Raw genomic sequence first — 19,253 nt, forward strand, 5'->3', positions numbered from 1 at the left:
AATACCCATGTAAATAAGACTTTTATTTGCTCAGAAATTGTGCAAATGTATAGGCCTACATTAAATAACAAACAAATCTTCAAACACGAATAACGCACGTGATAGGCTTAAATGTCACCCTAGCTGTCATCTCGGTCAAACATGAAACAAAGACTAATAAATATAACTACATACTGTAACTACATAAAAAGTGGCTTCTACTCCCGCAAAAGTGAATCATAAACTACAACAACATCTTGGGCAACACTTACGCTATAAATCACACTAATGAACTGTCTTACTTACACTGGCAATATGGTGTATCCACGCATAAGCAGCATCGTGACTGACTTATGGCTAAAACATTAAACCTAGAAGAAAACTGCCACCGATGGAATCTGTAGCAACAAGCGCTGTCAGTGAAAGTATCAACGTACTCGTGCTCTCTCACACACAAGTTATCCTATGAGAAGATCACACATTAAATGAATAATCAAGTAAACGTATTAATTTACCAAAATACATTGCTTTGTATTGACCTCGTCCAATATATCTTGTTCTGACGGGCTTGCGCTGCAGCTCTGATTCTCCTCTCCTCATCCACGCACACGAGACCCTAGCCCTCTCTCCTCCGACTTCCTTTAACTGTTCTATCTCCACCTACTCCATCGGTCTCTCTCTCTCTCTCTCTCTCTCTCTCTCTCTCTCTCTCTCTCTCTCTCTCTCTCGTGTGCATGTCTGTTTGTGCGTGCAAGTTCCTCTTTGGGACAGAACAATTAGAATTTAAATTATTTTTGAACATTCTGCAAATACACGCACATGCATTTTCTTATTTAATACAAGGGGTTTTAAATGCAACAGATATAATATGAAGCGACTTATGATATGAAGCATATGGCCACAGATCAGGTGAGTTGGTTCTCAGTGACCGGACCAGCGGTAAATCGCAGTCATTCCTCCATCCTCTGTGTCTGCAAGTTTTCAGTCTGTTAGCTTTGGAGGAGCCACTGTTGTTATCCATGTGTAAATCGTTTAACGATCTCACTCAGTTTGTCTGCGAGCTGGTATTTTTAGACAGATCCTCTGCTCCCTCTATGAGAGGAGGAAACCACATGGCAGGCATGTCCAATGAAAAACATCGCAGCACCACTAAAAAGTGAAGGTCGATGCACACACTCGGACGCACACCAAGGCCTATGCATGGACGATGCACCCACAATGAGCAAATGAGTTTTGTGTTTTCAGTATTTCTGTCCTCCCGCCTATCACTCCTCTGTGTTTTGGGAGGTGAGCAACAACATGTGTTTTCTCTCATTGCGTGGCACCAGGGGATAATCTGTCAGGATGACTGAGATTTCAGAGAACTGTTGTCCCCCTAGTCCCTGCACACAGAAACATGCATGTGTTTTTCCTTGAACGTTGCAAATTAACCCTTTACCTGGTTTAATAAAGCCAACATCATTAAAAAGCTGCTGAAACGGTTGTTTCTGACACGTTTGGAGTTTTGAAGAAGAAGCCTATTTATAGTGAACACCTCCAGGTGGCATGGTCTATGAGTGGCTCTTTGTCTTACTCAGTGGAACAAAAGATAACTTAAGGAGAAAAAAACACAGATGGAAAGACTGACTCGGGCTCAAATGTTCCTTTTGTCACTCACTGTGATGCCAGACTTTTTGTGTTCTGCTGAGAAAGAGCAGAGCACTTGGGGGCTTGAACGATTCCTCCTCTTTTTCCCCCCTTGAGAAACAGTTGAAAGATTCCCTTCGCCTCTGGGCTGGGCTTAGTCTCTGACTGGTAATGTGCTGTTGGGAATGTTGGTGCTCCGTCCTAGCCAGCCGGGATACTCCCTGACATTTAGCTTGGGAACATCAGATCTCTGTTGGAATAAATTCACCAGCAGGTGCCAATGTGAGATTTGATTTGTATGGTAGCAAATGGTAATGTAGCTAATGGATGGTCTGCACCTATACCTGCACAGCAGGTTGAACCCTGGCTGAGATGCGAGGGTGTTTAATGCTTACTTGATGTTGGCTGTAGTTGGCCCTGTAATATTTATCAGCTGGAGCCTTCCACCTGTCTGCATGTATCTCACACACACAAACAGTGCAGGAGCCATGGCAACAGAGGCATGGTATGATAAGTGCAAAGACATAGTTTCTCCAATTGACTGTTATGGTTATTCATAGCGTTAATTGCAAGAGAGGGCGTAATAGTCTGACTCAGCTCAATCTCTAAATAGGGTGAGACAATGTTGGTTTAATATTAGAGGCATGGTAAAAGTTAATTAGTAGTGTTGTTAGTCTTCAATCTTTTCTCTCTCTCTCTCTCTCTCTCTCTCTCTCTCTCTCTCTCTCTCTCTCTCTCTCTCTCTCCTCTCTCTCTCTCTCTCTCTTCTCTCTCTCTCTCTCTCTCTCGTCTCTCTCTCTCTCTCTCCTCTCTCTCTCTTCTCTCTCTCTCACTCTCTCTCTCTCTCTCTCTCTCTCTCTCTCTCTCTCTCCTCTCTCTCTCTCTCTCTCCACTCTCTCTCTCTCTCTCTCTCATCTCTCTCTCTCTCTCTCTCTCTCTCTCTCTCTCTCTCCTCTCTCTCGTCTCTCTCTCTCTCTCTCACATCACACATGAAGGACTTCTTGCATGCACATAAATACACCCGCATACCACACAGACATTACACGCATCTTACACAGTAATCAACAAGGACTGAGAATGTGTGAACCAACTTAAAGGTGTGGTCTGATCTTCCTGTTTCCTTTTATCTTACTGTTGTGAATGTAGCACACATTAATATTCAAACACTCGCTTTGAATATTAGATTTAATGCACTTGGTAATTGTCATGTGGTCAATAGGCTTCCACAAACTAGACATGCAATGACCACACTCATACACACTCACACACACACACACACACACACACACACACACACACACACTCACATTGTGTATGCAAATAACCACACAGAGCTGATATCAGCTTTTACTCAGCTCTGGAGGTATTTTAAGGAATAGAGGTTCTAACTGCCACTGAGGTTCACCGATCCTTCTGATTGGTCGCCATAACAACATCACCATGGTGATTTGCATGTGATTATGCAGAATGTGTTTACATGAAGATGCCAGTAAAAAAAAAAAAGAACCTTTTCTCCAGCGAATACAGTATTACATTCAGATGGAATTCATTTAAACTACTCAAGCACATAAACGCACACACGATACAGGGAAATCATATAATCTAGTATTGAGTGCTTTTATGGAGGATACAGGTGTACATGTCAACAGGAATATATACGTACATGTAGACAGATCCGTTGTGATCTTCAGATCTCCATGCACCCTCTGGCCTGTATGGTCCAGGGTGGGTAAAAGGGGTCAGACTCCTGTTTCTGAGAAGGCTTCAGAGATGAAAGAAAGTTGACTGGTTTCCATTCACTTCTGTTTTACCTCAGCTTTACCCTACTCTCTGTGTGTAGTGTGTGTGGTGTGTGTGTGTTTGTGTGTGTGGTGTGTGCACGTGTCTATGTATGTGGAAGTAGAGGGGACTGTGAAGAATGAGGGACTGTTATCTGTCTTGTCTGTGAGAAAGATGTGTAGAGACATTCTGTGGTGAACACACATGGCCAGTGTGTGTGTGTGTAACAGATATAGTAGAAAGATCGCCAGAGACTGAGAGAGCGAAGGGGGAGAGAGGGAGTGTGCGGGTGGGTGGGGGTAGAAAGAGAGAGAGAAAGAGAGTTTTAGTACTGGTGGATTCCATTAGAATCCCAGCGGGTTTAGAAGGGTTCCATGCGCTGCGGGGTGAAAGGTTAAGATGAACGGAGGGGTCGCCAGTAAAACCAGCGCAGGTGTGACGCGACGGACGTAAATTCGCAGAGGATCAGATGCTATAGGCGACCTCAGGTCGGGGGATATTCTGTCCTGCTCGTGTTTAACCCTTGTGTTATCTTCGGGTCATTCTGACCCATCAGTCATTGTGACCCACCGTCGTATTGCGACAACTTTACCGCATACAAAAACAAAGTGAAGCATTTTCTTTTAACTGTCGGGCTGTCTCAGACCCCCCACATTGCAAAAGTTAAAAGAAAATGCTATTTATTTGTTTTTGTATTGGGTAAAATTGGGTAAACCCACGATGGTTTGTTGTGAATCTTTGGGTCATGTGACCCGAAGGCAGCACAAGGGTTAAGCCGCTTTGCTACTCCACTGTTAAGCATGTAGGAGTCCTGAGGTTTAGACACAGTTTTATGGGCTACACATGTCAAACGGTGATTGGGTAATTGGCCACCACATGGCTGGTCTAAATCCTCACTTTTCCGACCATTCCAAGTTCACCCTCTCGACGGCGAGCGCGGGGTCAATTCTCGGTCGACGTATCTGGAAGATTTGAAAGGGGGGAACACGTTGAGAAGTAGAGTAACAAATCTCACGTCACTGGTGAGTTTTCCCCTCCAGCTTCTAGGTCTTTTCATGATCTCTGTGAACATAACCCTCACCTCCACTCCACACAAGATCCAAATTTACGGATTTCCTGACCAACCTCTAAACTTGCACAGCTGGCTCAGATCGCCTTGATTATTAAACCATATGCTTTTACTATCTCTATAAAAATATCATATTCACAGGAAATTATTAAACATTTTTTGGCCTGTGCAGTTCCATATTTTATACTCTTAGAAAAAATATCTATAAAACTTGTGGTCATTTCACTGTGGCAAATGATCATCTCCTGCAGAGAAATAACCCACCGAGACGCACACAGACACACAGACCCACAGACACACAGACACACACAAACCCGCACACCACTGGGTACCCTGCGTGCACATCTGCGAGAGAGAGATAGAGCAATATCTGTCAAGAATATCATTAACCACCAATATAATAGTTAGGATTTGTAGTCCCCCAGCCAAACTGTATGAGGACCAATTAAAATCACGGTCCACAGATGATACGCACACAGACTTCTACACGCACCACCACACACACACACATGCACCACACACACAAACACAGTGTGTGTGCACTCTCATGCTAAAACTACACGTATTCCTTGTTACAAAACAGGTGAAAAAAAAATCAGGTTTGTCACTAATCCCAAGAACACAATTTTCATACTTTTATGACCCCCCCCCCAAAAAAAATTAAGTCCCCAGCAGAATGGGAGGATAAAGCTTAGTAGGTAGAACACTTGACAGCTGATCAAGATGTTGCAGGTTTGAATTCCCCCTGCATTGTATGTTTCTTTAGATAAAAGCATTGAGCAGCTGAATACTTAAATCCTTGCATCACCCCTGAGTCACTATGAATCAACACTGCCATCTAGAGGACAACAGTGGCAATAAACGTCACACAACGCCAACTAAAATAGGCCAGCTTTATTGACAAAAACATCCACACTGGAGTGGATGCATTTTCAGGACACTCATTCGCCACCTTTACAGAATTAGCAGTGTGGAGTAAAGTCTAGGGGAAGGAATGACAATTTCGCCTACCCCTAAATCTAACAAACAACAATCCATTAATCCAAAAACCTGATAAAAAGCTGGATATATATATTACATACATATATATTAAAAAAAGAAACGTTTTTAACATGATCTTTCTGAAAAGGTTGTGGAGGGGTCAGAGGTTCTTACAGCAGGTCTTGCGCTCCGTCTGGGCCTCGCTGGCTGGGCCCGTCGGGCTGGACAGGGTCACGGCGCTGATGGACCCCCGGGTCACCTCACGACTGGCCACCTTTTTGTGGATTGCTGGAGAGAGAGAGAGAGACAGAGAGAGGGGGAGACAGAGAAACAGAGAGAGAGATAGAGAGAGAGAGACAGAGAGAGGGGGAGACAGAGAAACACAGAGAGAGAGAGAGAGAGAGAGAGAGAGAGAGAGAGAGAGAGAGAGAGAGAGAGAGAGAAGCCTTGGTGAGTTGTGAGAGGATTGGTGAATGTCATGGGAGAAACTCTCTGAGAAGATGGCATTATCACAGCTAGACCTTCGAGCACAAACTGCCGGATTCAAATAATCACCAGCGCCGGCTAATGGCTACACTCTGGCCGTTGAACCACTGAGAGAGTTCCGATATCATACAGGCACCAAACATGACGACGACACAACATCATCTTGAATTGAAATGTCTTTAAGACATTTAGTTTCTGCCATGATGTGTACCTGAGAGCACGTCATGGAAGGCTGTCTCAACGTTGCTGGAGTCCAGAGCGGAGGTTTCCATGAACAACACGTTCTTCTTCTCTGCACAGGAAGACAGAGAGACAGGGAGACGCTGTTAAATCGACTCACACCGACACTCAGAGCCAAGCCAAACCACAGTACACAACCAGGGTCAGATCACACATGCACGTCAGGGTGAAAAGTATCGCTGGATGTTGTGAGCCGGCCACCTGCAAAGTCCTTGGCCTCCTCCGTGGGCACTGTCCTCTGGGTCTCCAGGTCTGTCTTGTTGCCCACCAGCATGACCACGATATGGGGGTCTGCGTGGTCGTACAGCTCCTTCAGCCAGCGCTCCACGCTCTCATAGGTCAGATGCTTGGTGATGTCATAGACCAGCAGAGCTCCTACTGCCCCCCTGTAATATCTGGTTGGATAAGCAAAGGAGCGGGGTGAGATTTGATACTGTCTCCCAAACAAGGGAGGTGATTATTTAGGGTGTGGAGGGATGGGATTATTTAAAGTGTGTGGGGAGGGGATTATTTAAGGTGGGGAGGGAGGATATTATTTAAGGTGTGGAGGGAGGGGATTATTTAAAGTGTGGAGAGAGGTTGGAAGGAGTTATTTGTTCAAGAGGTGGAGGGAGGGTAATTATTTGGGGGGGGGGGTGGAAAGAGATGATTATTCCAGGGGTGGAGGGAGGTGGTTATTTGGGGGATGGAGGGAGGGTGGAGAGGTGTGTTGGTGCACCCACGCAGAGGTAATGGCCCTGTAGCGTTCCAGCCCTGCCGTGTCCCAGATCTGAGCCTTGATGGTGAAGGTGTCCAGCTGGACGGTGCGCGTGCTAAACTCCACACCGATGGTGGTCCGGCTGTCGTGGTTGAACTCATTCTTGGTGAAACGGGACAGCAGGTTGCTTTTCCCCACACCGGATTCTCCTATTAAAACCACTATGGTTTTATGGGATAGTAATGAGTTAACTTCATGCCATTTATAAAACAAAAAAAGCACCAAATGAGTCCAATTTCTGTACAGAAATTGGACTTCTTCTATTGTAAATCACAATGTCCTTGGCGGTATATTCTGTAGATGTCAACAGGTGTGCAGTTCACTCAACCTAGCACTTGATGACATCAGATCTCACTTAACGGAATGCGTACCTCTAGATGACACTTTGTTGGAATGTTTGGAATGAAAAGGCAAGACTCGCTAGTCCTGATAAGACACAGTTTAACTACAAACAATTGACTGTGTAACAGAGGGCAATTCAAGCATTTGAAATGCAGTTGAAATCAACTAGGCTTATGTTCTTCAACGTCAATGGGGTAAATAAAGTTCTCTACAATGGCAGCCACCTGTCACTTCCTGGTTCCCCTGCTTTTCCCTGCTCTCATTACACTGCACTCCTAGTTCCTTCTTCCACCTGAGAGCACTAAAGGATCAAACTGCCCTTTGCCCCCAACTGATGTGGAATATAAAAACCCACCAGAGGCTGTGTTTACCTAGGAAAGACAAACAGACCACTAACCTTTGAAGACAAAGTTGTACGCCTCGTCAGAGCCCATGCTGTAGAGCTGCGCTCCAGTAGAATCCTACTCCCGCCTGTTCAAATCAATACCTCGGGGCTGGTCACACCATGAGACAGGAGAGACGGGGACAGGAGAGGGTAGGAGACACAACTGCCACAGGGAATCTTCTCCTTTTCGACAGTCCAAAAAAAAGGGTGAAAACAGAGGATTGAGACTGAGACACGAAACAGGTTTGTCTGAACCAACCCTCTTCTTCTTTTATTTGTGGATAGAGGGAGGCTGCACCTGACCACCAGCCAGACACACCAAGACGAGCTGCCTGCCAATCCCTGTTGTGGCTCCGTTGACACAGAGAGGCGGGGGAGGGAAACAGGGAAGAGAGGGCAGAAGCGCGAGAGCAGGTGGAACAGGTAGAACTACCAGCGTGTTGTCATCACGAGACTCCACCCTCTTCTTTGTCCCTCTCCTTTACTAGAGCTCTCCAGCCAGCCTGTACCTGTTGAATATTACTCACACAGGTGGATAACATGATACTGAAGAATGTACAACAGGGATGGCTACAGTGGCATTAAATAAAATGATCACTAAATCTATTTATACATTTTTTTTGTTTAGTTTTTTTTTTACATTTCAAGAAATGCATAAAACATGCAGCATCAGAATATTTCCAGTAATTCGGACACAGTCATAGAGAACTCTTCTTGACCAACTTTATTATTTTAGTACAGTACTGTTAAAAGTTAGTTTCCAACATGTTGAATCGGGAAATGGATGTTTTCAGCTGAGGCCAACAGACAAAGCACAGCTATGGAAGCCATTGCCAAGGTTACCACAACTACGATGCCGAGATTCTCCAAGAAAGTATTACCTAGAACTTCATTTACAACAGAGGGTACGGTTGTGTGCCAGCCATACAGGGAACATAGTAAAGCATTTCCGTAATATTCAATGCATTCATTCCCAGGAGATTTTGAATGAGACCAAAACAAGATCACCTCTAGGTAGTACTTTGCACCTCAAATTAAAATACATTATGAATAATCCGATTAAAATGAAAGGAAAGACTATCTTCTGTCTCGGATCGACCACTTGATGACAACTGATTCGATGGTGACGTGGCCACAAAACATCTCAGGCCGCATGCGTTTGTGTGAAGTCACTGCTGACACCCAACCGTGTATTTATAATTGGATTGCAATTGAACCAAGGAGAAGGATGCCAAAGGTCTTAAAGGGCCAAAGGAGACAGAAGGAACAGCAGTAGTGGCTGAAAAGAATACATCGTTATCTGGAATGACAAATCACAACTGTGGTGGGAGGAGGGTGGACTTATTCTCAAGCGCTTGCAATAAATAGAGGAGCAGCTAGAATCTCTAGCTAGACTCTGGAAGGAGGGGGAGGGGGGGGGGGGGGTACACTGGAGCGATTCGAGTTTTCACTCTTGACTTAGTCCTCCTCTCCTCCGCCTCCTTCATCAGCTCACCATTGCATCTATTCAACAGGAAGTATCATCCCCAACTTCATAGAAATACAATGTATAGATGGGAATAATGTCCAAGCCTAAAGTAATGGAACCGAGTCATCGCTACTCTATATTTCTGTCTGCAACGTGCCATCCTATTTGATAAACCCACGCTTTATCGGACGAAGAGGAAAAGCAAATCAACTTTTAGGAATCTCAACGCTGGATGAGGGTCGGAAGGCAAAAACGGTGCCTTTTGTCTGGATCTCTGCATCGGGCCACCCCTCAGGAGGAGTGGTTTAGTCCGGCTCTGCTGCAATGGCCTTGGGAGAGCTCTCTCCGGATGACGCCAACAGGAAGTGATGGGGAGCTGCTGTTTTGTTAGGGGAATGACTTGACAAGAAGCGGTGGAGTTAGGTTGTTACATATCCTGCCCAGGTCTTGCCTCGAGTGGGTTTGGGATTCGATTAATTTCTCTTGGTTCTCTGGAGATATCGTGTGTGCTTGTGTGTGAGCGTGCATGTGTATGTAATGTTGGCCCCTCCCCCCCCATTTGCCCACTAGGGTGGATGTATGTGTTAGGTGTGTGCGTATGTGTGTGCGTGGGTCTGCGTGTGTCTTTATGAGGGCTGTGAGCCCAGCAGTCTCTCGATGGCGGCGTTGATGTCTCCTCCGGTGGCGATGAGCGCCTGCAGGTTGGCCTCGCGGTTGATGAAGCCCATGGCGCTCAGCTGATCCAGCTGCTGCTGGAACCTCACCTCTGGGGTCTGGGTCTTGGGGGGTGGAGGGGAACAGTTAGGGTGTCACGCAAAACCACACATATTTACCTCTGGTGACAAATCTAAAGGGTCAATTTTGGGGGGGGGGGGGAGCAGTTCAAGAATGTATGTTTACATGTGTGTGTGAAAGAGAGAGAGAGGGAAAGATGGAGAGAGAGAGAGTTGGAGAGAGATGGAGAGAGAGAGAGATGGAGAGAGAGAGAGATGGAGAGAGAGAGAGAAAGCTAAAACATTTACCGGCGCACTTCCTCCGGCTCCGGCAAACATTTGGAGCATCTGCTGCATCAGTTGCTGCTGGGAGGGGTTTGCCCCGCCGCTCGGCGAAGAGGCGGGGTTCTCCGGGGCCACGCCTCCTCCTGTGGGCAGAGGGGTCGTGGGGAGGGGGGTCGAGGGCATGCCGGGGATCCCACCTGGCGCCAAGCTGTGAACAGGTACGCAACTCTTCAGTATAACCAGGTGTTGAGGCTGTGTATTTTATGTGGTTTTTTAGGGGGCTACTGATAGTTTAAGGGTTAGGAGCAAGGTTTAGATTAGGTTTTTGGGTTAAGGTGAGGGACTGAATTGTGAGTCCTCGAGAGTAGTAAAACAAGGATGTGTGTGTGTGTGTACCCCGGCATGAGTCCTGGTGCCTCGGTCTGCAGCGTCTGCAGGCCCTGCTGGATCTGCATGAGGGCCTGCATGGCCCGGGGGTTGGTCATCACCGACAGGGACTCCGGGTTCTGCATCTGCAAGAACATGGTGGGACGATCACCTTCTGCACATCCTCTACGATCATGAAGAACACATGAAAGTGTGTGTGTGTGTGTGTACCTGCTGCAAAAACACTGGCAGCTGGTGTCTGAACTGTTCCTGCAACTGTGGGTTTCCGGCGAACAGGGGATTATTCATCAGTACCTGGGGAAAAGGGAGAGAGAAAGAGCCAGAAAACAGGAAGAAGGGTCAGGATCCTGTCACAGACCAGCTGCAGCACTTCTACCACCACCCTTCCTTGACACACACATGGAATGCACAGAGCTAACCAGCCTTAACACGAATGCGGGATCTAGGGAAGGTTTTCTAGAAAGGTCTTGGACAAACCTGGGAGGCCACGTCAGGGTTCTGAGACAGGGACTGCATCATGCTGCGCATGTACGGAGCAGACAGCATGTTCTGCATCAGCTGGGGGTTCTCCGAGATCTGCTGCATTAGGCTCTGCATGCCGGGACTGTTGAACATCCCTGGTGCACAGGGAAAGGAGGGAAGGTGTTAGAGTGTGTGTGTGTGTGTATATAAGTCCACACATTTCACGCGTGCCCCAGGACCTCTTACCGTTGCCCAGGCTGGCCGCGTTGATCCCCAGAGGGTTCGACACGGAAGGGGTGGTGCCACCGGCGGCGGTGGTGGTGGTGGCGCCTAGGCCTCCCGTGGTGCCCCCCCCGCTCTCCGAGGGGTTGCCGGCATTGGGGGGGCCCCAGGGGTTGGGCAGGGGCTCGCGGTTCTCGGTCCTGGACGGCTGCACGCCCGAACCGTCCGTGTTGCCTCCCAGGGCTGAGAAGGGGTTGTTGCCAAACTGGAGGGGAAAAGAGATCATCAATGGTCACCATCAGTGGTGGTAACAGTGATATGGGGGTCAGATGGCTGAGCGGTTAGGGAGTAGGGCTATAAAATCGTAAGGTTGCCGGTTCGATTCCTGTCCGTGCTAAATGATGTGTCCTTGGGCAAGGCACTTCACCCTACGTTCCTTGGGGAGAATGTCCCTGTACTTACTGTAAGTTGCTCTGGATAAGAGCGTCTGCTAAATGACTAAATCATATGGTTACAGTGAGAAACAATGAAAAAGTACTGATATTAAAGGCCATCAACATGATGAGGGGAAGCTAAGAGGGTTAAGGGTTAGTGACCAGGTACCTGTTCTCTGGCTGCGCTGAACATGGGCTCCTGGATGTCCGTGTACATCCTTCTCAGGGCGTTGTAACCCCCAGGGATGCTCTCCAGGTTGCTAAGCGCTCGGTCCTGGTTACGCATCATTTCCTGCATCATGGCAGGGTTTCGGGCCAGCTCCATGGTCTGGGGGGAGGGGGGACCGGAGGACGACGAACAGGAAGAGGAAAGGTGATTGGTCCGTTAAAAAGCTTACCATCATGTAAATGAAATGTAAATGGATTCATTTAGCAGCATTTGAATCCCACATGACAGGGGGGGGGGGGGTTTGAACCCTCTATTGATCTGCTCTACCTCTGAGCTATCTATACCCATCATTTGCTGTGCCACCATCTCGTATCTCAAACCCATAACTAAATGATTCCCATGTTTCCACAGTTGAGAGCTCTGGGTGAAGCTGCTCGGCCCACCTGTCTCATTAGCTCCGGGTTGTTGAGCATGTGGGAGATCTCTGGGTTACGTTCCATCAGCTGCTGCATCTGGGGGTTGGCCACGATCATCTGCCTCATCAGGTCAGGGTTGGACATCATGTTCTGCACCAGAGGGTTCTCCATGATCTGAGACAGCATCTCTGGGTTGGACATGAGCTGCCTCTGCATCTGTTGCTGTAGCTCCATGAAGTTAGCAGAGCCCATGCCCAGGCCTCCCAGGCTGGACAGGTCTCCAAAGCCAGCTGAAGGAGGAGATGGTAGAGGGAGACCGGTAAGGACTACATGAACTTCAACTGTGTGGGTTGGTGAGTGGGTGGGTGGGAGATAATCTTACTCAGGATGTTGGGGGTCTGTGTTGGGGCTGAGGCTGGGCCTCCAGGGGTGCCTCCTGTGGAGGAGGGATGGGAGGCTGGACTGGGGCTAGAGGTACTGCCACCTCCTGCCTGGGTGGAGTTTGAGGAGGATGCCTGTGAACTCGCGCCATCTGTTGCCCTGGGAGGATAAGCAAACACAACGATCATGAGATGTTGTTCATATCTTTGTTGAAAAATATATAAATACACCTAACCTAACACAAATGTAATTAATATAGGTTACTAATATTGCCATATTTTCTATATCAAATACGGCAATATATATTTTATGCAAAGCATATAGATGAATCCCGGAATCACTGAAATCGGCCTCCAAACTGAAATCCCTGAGACACAGCATCTTGATTATCTGTGGTTGTGCGGTCTTACTTCTGCGCCGTCTTGATGACCAAGTGGACAGTCAAGCCATCCTTTATGCCGTGCTGGTTAAGTGAGTCGCCATCCTTCAAGATCTTCCCTGCAAAAATGAGAACCAACTGGTCCTGTTTCGCTTTGAACCGCCGCGATATCTCTTCCTTAAACTGAGATATGGGAGAGAGAGAAAGATACAGAGACAAAAGGGAAAGAAAAAGTTAAAACAATTAGCCGTCCAAGACAAACTTTAACTATACTGCAGGTATTGAAGGCCACATTCCTAGGAAACTACTCAATCCTATTAAGGGTGTTCAACCCTGATTACAAATGCACCAAATCACTCTTTCAGCTTATTTCACAACAGGCTAAGATGTAATCCCGTACAAAGAAGGACAAACAGTCACGCTATGAGTCAATTGATAATCTTTTTTTTAAATCTTGCTTCACGTTTGTCAATAAACAGACTATGTGGTAACCATATTGTCATATTGCTCTTTAAGCATTCTTGACTACACTTACATTGGTCAATACATCCTTTCAGATTCAGATTAGATAGCAAGTATTTAATAGCCGAGAGTGATGCCTGAGACAGACAAATTACCCTAACTTAAGAATCTGTCTTTAGTGTATCTACCTAATAAGATGGCCTCTATATTTTGTCAAGATCATTCAGAATAAGCATACAAATTATGTATATCAAAACTTCAGGCTCAGAATAAAACTAACAACAGTTAAGTTTAGCTACCAACTAATTAATGAATGACAGATCATGGACTGTAACACATACATTGTACTTGCTAAGCTCTGGTAATTATGACATCCAGAGGATATGTATCAACTGTCTGGTATGAGTAAACATTTGCTGACATGGTGTTCTTTTCACTGTGTAAAGTGTTATATTCAAGAGAATGTTGTTAGCTTATTGGCTGGCACATAGAATGTTCTCGACAGAAGGCTCTATTTTGGCCTTCAGCTAATTTACACATCATACCTTTATGATCAATACTAAAGAGAGCTACGGTTGGGTAATCAAAACACTAGATGGGTAGATGGGTCACTAAGCCCATATTCGCTGCTCTTCGGTTTCGCTAAAGGGAACTACCTATCCGCTAACAAGTTTGTCAATTAAGCTACCAGCCGGGTAGCTAGCTGGCTAGCTATCTGTGTATCTTACAATCAAAGATAAATTAATGAAGTACATAAACTTCCACTTAGCTAGCTAACCAACTAGATTGACGTGTACATTGTCAAAGAACAAAGTGATGTTGTAGAAATATTGTTACAAGTTATGCCTAACTACTGACACGCTTATTCTCTAGCTAGCAAACAACATGCACACACTTAAAGCTAAGCTAGCTTGCTAAGTAGACCAGGGAAAGCAAGCAAGGGAAGTGCCAGGGCATGACGTTGTACTAGCATAGATAGGAAGTGGGATTCCATATTGATATATTGAACCAACCTGGGTGACAGATGCATCTTCCGAGATCGCGATTTCTTCCTTATCTTTCGGGGTTTTGACTGTAACCTTAATAATAGTTCCCTCGGAAGCAACAGTTGTATTATTGTTGTTATTCACAGGATCTGCGCCGCCGTTGTCAGCCATCTTTACTCCTCCGCTGGAATCGCCTGGATTTTGTGTCCTCTTCCGGGTCATTATAGTTCACAGTTTCCTTCGAGAAAAGATCACAAATAAGAATGAAAAACATGTAATTACTCTTCCGTCCCTTGCTATGAGCCTGGACAGTTTATTTCTTTAAATTCAATTCACAACCTTCATCCTTCATTGTGGAGGTGAATCAATTCTGAATAAATTCTGGCTTCAGAATTGTATTGTATTCGAAACCATACTGAGTCAAACTTGAATTCCCTATTAAATTGGAATCCAATCTAAAGAAAGTGTTCTGATTACAATGCCTTTTAAATAAAATTGCTCTGTCATTCCACTGGGTGTTGAAATGTAGCAAAATATTAGCATGCTTGTAATTTGTCAAAGGCATAGATGGCAAAAGTACATCCTTCACTCAAGTGGAAGTACATATACTCACGTTTAAAAAGACTGGAAAAAGTTCAAGTACGGACTACACTTTTTCACTCAAGTTAAAGTAAAGAAGTTTGGAAGTCTGACATATAGCCTAGGATGGGCTATGATCAAAACAGCTCAGCCAGCCACATATCCTCAGATATATGTCTGCTTCTTCTTAGTGTCTGTGATTAAATGTTAACACTGATTGGCAGATAATAATAAAATGGCGGTCTCAATTGATAGATGATCCATTGAATCAGTAATGACACACTGGCGCTTGCATTTGATAAAGGGTATGACATTTCTGTCTGAGCCAGATGACCTTCTCCTTTTGATGGAACCTCCTATCACTGTCTTGAGAGCACGTGTGGGAGTCTGTGAATTTGTGTTTGCTTGTTGGTGCTTTTACTCCTGACGTAAAAAATCATATTAACTCACTTAGCTTATCTTTAAAAATTAAAACATCACAACATAATGTCACAACTGTAAAACTTTATAATGTTTTACAAGAATATGGCTTAATTTCACAGCTACCTGGGGACACAATAGACCTGTAGCAAAACATAAGATATAAAGAGGGACCCAATTAGTTCCAGACACCATTCCTGCATGCGTCTGTCAACAAAGCGTCTCCACTGAATGAAAAACGTTGGACTCAGCATGTTGCATTGAATTCAGCAGTAATGCAGACTCAAGCACATCCTCAGTTCTAGAACACAGCATTCACAAACAAACTAAACAGAAAAAACACAGTCGCCGCCCCATACACATAGTCCCGCACACAGAGAGAAAGGGCAGGAGTCATGTGTACCCTACACCCCCCCCCCCCCCCCCCCCCCCCCTCCATGGTGCCTTGTTCAAGCGTATCCAATACAGGGGAAGGATGGTTCAGTTTCTGCTTCCATCAACAGAAAAAACGGATAGGATAACTTTTTTGGAATTTCGCCCAGTGGAATTCTCTTTGACTCTTTCTCTCTCTCCCAGCTCGAAACCTGTGTCCCTCTCCTTCCCTATCTCCCTCTTTCTTTAACATTGTAAAGGTGAGCCGTTGTCAGAAGAAACAAGGTAAAGACAATCATTTTATATAACGTAAGTTAATGTTAACCTTATTCAGAGATGACACTGTAAATACCTTGGCGTACAGTTAACTATCAATTGAATGGCAGTTGATTATCTGGCTTTTAAACATACAATGCAGAAAAAAACCATCACCTGCTTTACTTGTATTATTGCACTAGAATATGGTTTTATAAGCTTTGACTTTATCTTGTGGCTCAGCAAAACAAAAAATGGGTTTTCTCAGTCCAACAATCCAGTCTAACAGTCTGACAATAGCGGAAAATAAATGTTGATGTTAAAGGAAAACTGCTGTAGTTAAATGATGTTTTTTTCTGTTTGTTTTAGTTCTTTGTGGGTTAACTTTACTTAGATCAATAAATGCAATTTTTTACAGATATTATATCAGCAAACAAGTATTTAGATACCTGGACTGTATGTCTGTAATGATCAGTACAGGCAGTTCATTAAATGTCTGATTTACATTTATTCATTTGATTGACTTAAAATATAGATGAATAAATGCATAACAGTACGCCTAGAGGTGTGATATTGTCTAAATTTGTGTTTGTGTGTGTGTACAATATGTAAACGAACATACATGTATTTTACAATTGCTAACCCCTTCATCCCTCCTACCCCAGGTTCAGGTGCTCTGCTGCAGCCCCACAATCTCAGGTCAGGATGTATAGTTTCATGGGCGGAGGCCTCTTCTGCGCCTTTGTTGGGAACATTCTCTTGGTGGTCTCAACGGCAACAGACTACTGGATGCAGTACCGTCTGTCTGGCAGCTACGCTCACCAGGGCTTGTGGAGGTACTGCATGTCGGGCAAGTGCTACATGCAAACGGACAGCATCGGTGAGACACCCACGCCCATACAACCCACATATGCTACACAAGATAGGGCGTCCAGAGGGAATGGTTGGGTTCCTTCATAGGACAGACCTGTTGCTGATGCAAAGGAATACTGCTATATGGCGCCATCTATCGTCAAAAAAGAGATATGTCATGCTCACCTTGTGTCAATTTTTTTCTCTCCTAATGCTGATAATCAGTTGAAGCAATATTACTAGATCGCGCCATATCATGTTGGATGTGTTGGTAATGTCATGTCATTTGACTGAATATGTAATGTAATGAATACACCACTATGACAGAAGTAGATATCAACCGCACAGTTAATCCAACAGTTATTGGAAATCTTTATGTAGCTTACTGGAATGCCACACGTGCTTTCATGATCCTGTCGGGGATGTCGTGCTTCGCCGGCATCATCGCAGGCATCCTGTCCTTCGCACATTTCTCCACCTTTGAGAGGTTCAATCGCTCCTTCGCTGCAGGGATCATGTTCTTCGTCTCCAGTGAGTCCCCATTTATTTCCAACATTTACTTTGCAAAAGATGACACAAACATACACAAATAAACACACACACACGCAAATCAACGCACATGTACACATGTAAAAACACACATTGATCATCTACACCCCTGTTTCTACCAGCTTTATTTGTTCTGCTGGCCATGGCCATCTACACGGGTGTGACAGTCAACTTCCTGGGCAAGCGCTTCGGTGACTGGCGATTCTCCTGGTCATACATACTGGGCTGGGTGGCTCTGCTCATGACCTTCTTTGCAGGTAAGAATTAGACATGCAAATTTAAATCTCCCTTCTCTAAATTATTTTGATTAGACGGAATTAGATCAATTTAACACAAAACGTCTTTCTGTTCCAGGTATTTTCTACATGTGCGCCTACAGAATGCATGAGTGCAGGAGGGGGACCAGCCCTCGCTAGAGGGACACGGCCTTCACTCAATCTCCACAAACTTTAGAACCAGAGGACAAACCTACATTCAACGACCGTGTCCAGAGAGGCTTGATGCGCCTTCATGACTGGACGACAGTCAAAAAGTGTCTGACTCTACGACTCAGTGGACCCCTGGATATCAGCAGTAAGTCTGGTTGGAAGAGAGTCATGAGACACAAAGGGAACTTATACAATGGTGCTTAATTTATTTATACACATTATCAACCTCATCAAGGTCTTTACAAAGGGAATTCTGAGAAATGCTGACAGAATCATAATCACAATTACCTCATGAGCCATGTCCAATCCGTTGCAAGTTAAGGGGACTTAATGTTTGGATGAGTTTCGAACTTGGGAAGGAATAGAAGCATGTTGGTTTGGCATGTTTTAATTTCACAATAAAGTACCTCTCAAACAGTGTGTCTTGTTACGCATTCTAGATCATCCTGCTCATTCCGAACCTAATGGTGGTGCGTGGACATTCCTGACCTCAAGGTGGCAGCACTTAACCAGTCAAATCAATGACAGTCATTCCTCATACTAACCTTTATTACCACAAGTAGACTAAAACCAAAAGATGAGACGATAGAAGCCGAACAGTACCTTCTTGATGTCTGCTGTGATTCAACATAACAAAGCACTCAAGTTACACCCAGACATAAAAACCAACAAAAAACACCTAGACGTTGTTCCTCATTGCTCTGAACTTTGCATGGACAGCGCACCAGATAACCACCATCGCCCTGGTAACAAGTAAACTGTCACCACAACACACCTGAAAGGGATCTGTACATGCTTTCCATTGTCTTCTAACCATAAGGCATTCCTCAACTTAGAGAGCCATTCCAATGCTCTCCTTAATTGGGTAGCCCTGACCTGAGGGTGCCTCAGTGACAATCTATGGCGTGAGGCCTCCAGGAAGGGGATGTGCAATAACAGTCTGTAATCAAACCAAAGCACAACAGTGCTTTTGAGAACAATAAAACATAGAGAAACTTGATAAAGAAATCTGCTTCTCTGGCGACCCTCTTGAAGGCAGTTGTGTTTGGCATGGCATCAGCACAAGAATCCTGAAGGTAAAAGTGAAACCAGTCTCCTTTATTTTTGTTTGTTTATGGGTGAGGAGTTTCCCTTCATTATCGTCATGTAGAAACTCACATTGTCTTGGGCAATGGGCTTGTCTTGCTGACGTCCTGAAGAACACCCAGGTGACAAAGAAAAGGATGTGGAACACTGGGAAGGTTCTAGAACATTCTTCAGACAATGATGAGAAGAACAGAATTCCCCTTGCAAAAGAACACCCAGACCACATCCACATTGGTGTGGAAACTTCATTTCCCCCCCCCCCCCCCAAATGCCTTACATACAATCACAGCTTCATTCTCCACCT

At 45.2% G+C, this 19,253-nt stretch overlaps 3 protein-coding genes across 3 annotated transcripts; 1 reads left to right on the forward strand and 2 right to left on the reverse strand.

Annotated features, from left to right (window-relative positions):
* Positions 1–5,332: 5,332 nt before the first annotated feature.
* Positions 5,333–7,727, reverse strand: LOC136961918 (ras-related protein Rab-25-like). The gene is made up of 5 exons (XM_067255416.1): positions 7,657–7,727; positions 6,883–7,078; positions 6,362–6,555; positions 6,132–6,212; positions 5,333–5,722 (listed from the first exon to the last, which is right to left on the reverse strand). Exons 1-5 carry the CDS (start codon positions 7,691–7,693, stop codon positions 5,595–5,597), a joined length of 636 nt encoding a protein of 211 aa, XP_067111517.1. The 5' UTR covers positions 7,694–7,727; the 3' UTR covers positions 5,333–5,594.
* A 618-nt stretch (positions 7,728–8,345) lies between these two features.
* Positions 8,346–14,597, reverse strand: LOC136962563 (ubiquilin-4-like). The gene is made up of 11 exons (XM_067256356.1): positions 14,436–14,597; positions 12,992–13,143; positions 12,583–12,740; positions 12,228–12,490; positions 11,785–11,943; positions 11,206–11,446; positions 10,975–11,114; positions 10,708–10,791; positions 10,507–10,622; positions 10,135–10,318; positions 8,346–9,891 (listed from the first exon to the last, which is right to left on the reverse strand). Exons 1-11 carry the CDS (start codon positions 14,577–14,579, stop codon positions 9,739–9,741), a joined length of 1,794 nt encoding a protein of 597 aa, XP_067112457.1. The 5' UTR covers positions 14,580–14,597; the 3' UTR covers positions 8,346–9,738.
* A 2,142-nt stretch (positions 14,598–16,739) lies between these two features.
* LOC136962397 (lens fiber membrane intrinsic protein-like) lies at positions 16,740–17,851 on the forward strand. The gene is made up of 4 exons (XM_067256172.1): positions 16,740–16,914; positions 17,268–17,417; positions 17,558–17,692; positions 17,790–17,851. Exons 1-4 carry the CDS (start codon positions 16,740–16,742, stop codon positions 17,849–17,851), a joined length of 522 nt encoding a protein of 173 aa, XP_067112273.1.
* The last annotated feature ends 1,402 nt before the right edge of the window (positions 17,852–19,253 follow it).

Source organism: Osmerus mordax, chromosome 18 (genome assembly GCF_038355195.1).
Source record: "Osmerus mordax isolate fOsmMor3 chromosome 18, fOsmMor3.pri, whole genome shotgun sequence".
In the NCBI taxonomy this organism is placed as follows: Eukaryota; Metazoa; Chordata; class Actinopteri; order Osmeriformes; family Osmeridae; genus Osmerus; species Osmerus mordax.

What these genes read in the sequence shown, in the direction of transcription:
- LOC136961918 (XM_067255416.1), bottom strand. Translation starts at nt 7,693, where the DNA reads ATGGGCTCTGACGAGGCGTACAACTTTGTCTTCAAAG. An exon ending in TACAGGGCCATTACCTCTGC is followed by an intron (nt 6,556 to 6,882) that starts GTGGGTGCACCA and finishes TTATCCAACCAG; the next exon opens with ATATTACAGGGGGGCAGTAG. An exon ending in CTTCCATGACGTGCTCTCAG is followed by an intron (nt 5,723 to 6,131) that starts GTACACATCATG and finishes CTCTCTCTCCAG; the next exon opens with CAATCCACAAAAAGGTGGCC.
- LOC136962563 (XM_067256356.1), bottom strand. Translation starts at nt 14,579, where the DNA reads ATGGCTGACAACGGCGGCGCAGATCCTGTGAATAACAACAATAATACA. An exon ending in ACCCGGAGCTAATGAGACAG is followed by an intron (nt 11,944 to 12,227) that starts GTGGGCCGAGCA and finishes CCCTCCCCCCAG; the next exon opens with ACCATGGAGCTGGCCCGAAA. An exon ending in CGCGGCCAGCCTGGGCAACG is followed by an intron (nt 11,115 to 11,205) that starts GTAAGAGGTCCT and finishes CCTGTGCACCAG; the next exon opens with GGATGTTCAACAGTCCCGGC.
- LOC136962397 (XM_067256172.1), top strand. Translation starts at nt 16,740, where the DNA reads ATGTATAGTTTCATGGGCGGAGGCCTCTTCTGCGCCTTTGTTGGGAAC. An exon ending in GATCATGTTCTTCGTCTCCA is followed by an intron (nt 17,418 to 17,557) that starts GTGAGTCCCCAT and finishes TGTTTCTACCAG; the next exon opens with CTTTATTTGTTCTGCTGGCC. An exon ending in GCTCATGACCTTCTTTGCAG is followed by an intron (nt 17,693 to 17,789) that starts GTAAGAATTAGA and finishes TTTCTGTTCCAG; the next exon opens with GTATTTTCTACATGTGCGCC.